Genomic DNA, 4,251 nt, shown 5'->3' on the forward strand with positions numbered 1-4,251 from the left:
AAGCAGCAGCAGCAGCACAACAACAACCACAACCACCCAGCGCTGACTGGCTCTCCGCTGCGTTCCGTGAAACCCTCGCCTCTCCCGTCATCTCGCATCCAAACAAACCGCAGCAGCCAGGAGCAGCAGCAGTAACAAAGAACAGCAGGAGCCAACGATGGCGAGTGGAGGAGGAGGAGGAGGAGTGGGGGGAGGAGGAGGAGGAAGAGGAGGAGGAGGAGACAGAGGAGGGGCAGCCACGACTACTCCGCTCTCTCCACCACCTTGCTCGTCGTGACGAACGCGCCTGCTGCTGCTGCTGCTATCGACGCAGATGCCACCGCCTCCCAGCGTCACATCTGCCCGTGGGGGTCTCAGCGTGCCATCGCGACGAGCGGACGAGGAGGGGAGAGAAGCAGCCGTAGCGACGGGAGCGGGAAGAAGAGGAGGAGGAGGAAGCGCTGAGCTTGGAGATGCGTGAGACGAGAGAATGGAGCCGAGACACGGCGACGCGGAGTCGTGTAGAGCAGCATCAGCAGCAGCAGCAACAGCAGGAGGCGGCTATGGTTGCTGTGGTGACGATGATGATGATGATGGTGGAGGTGTCGGAGAAGCATCGGGCGTGCTGCAGCAGCATCACCACCACCAGCACCAGCAGCACCATCACGAAGGCTGCGAGCGCGTGCTCGTGAACGTGTCCGGGCTGCGCTTCGAGACGCAGCTGCGCACGTTGGCGCAGTTCCCCGACACTCTGCTGGGCGACGCGGATCGGCGTTCGCGCTACTTCGACCCGCTGCGTAACGAGTACTTCTTCGATCGCAACCGACCCAGCTTCGATGCCATCCTCTACTACTACCAGTCTGGCGGCAGGCTACGCAGGCCGGCTAGCGTCCCCTTCGATATCTTCGCCGAAGAGGTGAGGTTTTACGAGCTGGGCGACGAGGCGATGGTGCGCTACCGGGAGGACGAGGGCTACGCGAGGCAGGAGGAGGAGGAGGAGAGGCCGATGCCGGCGAGCGAGTTCCAGCGCCACGTTTGGCTCCTCTTCGAGTACCCCGAGAGTTCGGGCGCGGCGCGCGGCATCGCCATCGTGTCGGTGGTCGTCATCCTCGTCTCGATCATCGTCTTCTGCCTCGAGACGCTGCCAGAGTTTCGCGACGAGAAGGAGGTGGAGGCGTCTCCGCTCGTCAACAACAACGACGACAACAACAACAACGGGACGAGCGGAACGGACGTCGGCGGCTCGTTCGCCGACCCGTTCTTCATCATCGAGACCGTCTGCATCGTGTGGTTTAGCTTCGAGCTCACGGCGCGTTTCGCGGCGTGCCCCAGCAAGCCGGCCTTCTTCAAGAACATCATGAACGTGATCGACATCGTGGCCATCGTGCCCTACTTCGTGACGCTCGGCACGGAGCTCGCGCAGCGGCAGGGCAACGGGCAGCAGACGATGTCGCTCGCCATCCTGCGTGTCGTCCGCCTCGTGCGCGTCTTCAGGATCTTCAAGCTGTCGCGACACTCCAAGGGGCTGCAGATACTCGGGCGGACCCTAAACGCGTCGATGCGCGAACTCGGCCTCCTCGTCTTCTTCCTCTTCATCGGCGTCGTCCTCTTCTCGAGCGCAGTCTACTTCGCCGAGACTGACGAGCCCGACACGGACTTCACGAGCATCCCCGACGCGTTCTGGTGGGCCGTGGTCACGATGACCACGGTGGGATACGGAGACATGTGGCCCAAGACCGTCGGAGGGAAGATCGTGGGCTCGCTGTGCGCCATCGCGGGCGTGCTCACGATCGCGCTGCCGGTGCCCGTGATCGTCTCCAACTTCAACTACTTCTACCACCGCGAGACGGACGGCGAGGACCTGGGGCAGTACTCGCACGTGTCCAGCTTCAACGTGAACGGAGGAGGAGGAAGAGCAGCAGCAACAGGAGGAGATGACGACGACGACAACGACGGAGACTTCTTGAAGCGCACGAGCAGCGAGATGAGCGTGCAGAGCGAGAGGGCCGCCGCTTCTGGTGACGGGCTGTCGTTCAACAAGAGCTTGGAACTCGGCGCACACGTGACGAACCACCTGCCCGAGCACGCGGGATTTAGAACCGACGTGTGACGATGATTTCGCGTCTCCATCATCGGTGGAGTGGCAGGGGTGGGGTGGGGCAAAGGAATATTCATTGGGGGGAGGGGTGTTTTGTGTGTGTGTGTTTCTGTGTATGTGTGTGTTTGGTAGGTGCTCGCTAACAGGACTTGCCCCTACAGCCTGTTGAGGCTATACGGGGGATCTTTGTCTTTGTGTTGGCACCTGTGGTGGGGAGCGGTGGTGTGTGGTGGTTAGCGCGCTGCGCTTTGAGTTCGATTCCCGCTCACGGCCAACACCGGTGACGATTGTCGGGAACCATTACCGGGCCTCCCCTAGGTCGACTCGGCATCAATTGAGTACCGAGTGCTACGTGTAAAAACAAAAACATCGCCACTAGGGAGACAAAGGCGGCCGGGCGTGTTGCTGACCACCCACCGACTCGTGTGCCGTGCCGGCCTTCATAGGTGCTGCTCGCTAACAGCACTTGCCCCGACAGTCTGTTAAGGCTACACGGGAGATCTTTGTCTTTGTGTTGGCACCTGTGCCATCGGCGGTGTACAATTATACAACACGGGGACCTTTCTGGCAATATCAAAGTGTGAAAAATAATAATAACAGGTGTCTGCCTTCTCTGGTAATCAAACAGGAGGCGTTGAGATATTCGAACGCCGAATAAATGATTCCTGTTGCCAGGAATCACCTTACTGCGTTCACCACACGCAGTGCCCGTGCTGAGCATGCAAACAACAACATGCTCTGCACTGGTCAACACACTTTTTTTTGCAGAAGGTATTCCAACGGGTTTAAGGTAATTTTGGGGTGCCGATTCCAAATCTGGCATCAGTTTGTGTCCATCACATCAGGTTTTTGAGATATCAAATATTACATTTTCAATAAAAACTGCAGAAGAAAAATATTAAATGAATGTGGATATCTACATACAATGATATTATGAACACACTATCCTAAAATATAGAACCATATTTTAACACTAACGCAGTCACTGACTCACAACAACTTGAAATCATAAGTGACAGAGTTAATTTCTGGTAAAATCAATGAAAATGGGGTATGCCGATAGCGTAAAAATGATGTGATAGAGCAAATCTGAGATCAGATTTGGAATCAGCACCCTGGAATTAGTCTAAAATAGCTGCAAAAGTCCAGGCCAGAAAAAAAAGTTTTTTTTTGTTGACCAGTGTAATTCACCGTGTAACGAACATTTCTTTTTACTTTTGGTCCTGGGTACTAAGTGTTATTTCCTAATTGCGTATGCCTCAAACGTATAGAAAATTGCTGTTATTCCCCACAAACTTTGCTTTTGTAACGAGAACATTGATATTTATAAATGTACCTATTTTCTATGATAAAACGTGGTGTGCATTTGTGCTATTCCTTCACGTAAAGTCCTGGTCACAAAAGCAAAGTTTGTTGGGAACAATTGCCATTTTTGCTCTTAGGTTTTTTTCGGTAAAGTCACGTAGGAAAAAAACATTAAAAAAATAATAATAGAAATAAAATAATAATAAATGAAAATAATCTTCTTGGTTCTTTCGGTAAAATCACGTAGAAGGGAAATAATGAAATACATTTTTTTACTAAAATAAAACAAAAAAATAAAACAAAGATATTTTTATTATTTTATTATTTCCCTTCTACGTGACTTTACCGAAAGAACCAATAAGATGAATCCCTGCAGTCACGAAAGCTTTAAATCGAAAAATGAAAATAAATCAATTAAAACACGACGTTTCGGAGGCAACACAAGTCTCCGTCTTCAGGTGGGACCGTCACAGCTAGATTTACTGTATTTTCTATACCTTTGAGGCATAAGCAATTAGGAAATAACATTTCGATTTAAAGCTTTCGTGACTGCAGGGATTCATCTTCTTGGTTCTTTCCGTAAAGTCACGTAGAAGGGAAGTAATAATAATTATTTTATTTTATTATGTTTTATTTTTATTATGTTATTACTTCCCTTCTACGTGACTTTACCGAAAGAACTAGGAAATAACACTTACTACCCAGGGACAAAAATCGTGTTACATCGAGTATCTATTTCATACAATGGGCATTGTCCCTTGTATAAAGGTGTCAGTTTTGTACCAGTTTAAAGGGGTAAAAACCTACGACTATTTTTTGCCACTGGTAAAGGAGATGTCTCATAGTGTAAATGCTTACCCCGAGCTCTC

At 51.3% G+C, this 4,251-nt stretch overlaps 1 protein-coding gene across 1 annotated transcript; it reads left to right on the plus strand.

The window, feature by feature from the left end:
• The first annotated feature begins 248 nt into the window (after positions 1-248).
• Positions 249-3,625, plus strand: LOC133360342 (potassium voltage-gated channel subfamily A member 2-like). Its single transcript, XM_061579014.1, has one exon. The coding sequence runs from the start codon at positions 470-472 to the stop codon at positions 2,087-2,089; it is 1,620 nt and encodes a 539-aa protein (XP_061434998.1). The 5' UTR covers positions 249-469; the 3' UTR covers positions 2,090-3,625.
• Positions 3,626-4,251: the final 626 nt, after the last annotated feature.

Source organism: Lethenteron reissneri, chromosome 68 (assembly GCF_015708825.2).
Source record: "Lethenteron reissneri isolate LAM-NWPU_2019-01 chromosome 68, ASM1570882v1, whole genome shotgun sequence".
NCBI classification, from domain to species: Eukaryota; Metazoa; Chordata; class Hyperoartia; order Petromyzontiformes; family Petromyzontidae; genus Lethenteron; species Lethenteron reissneri.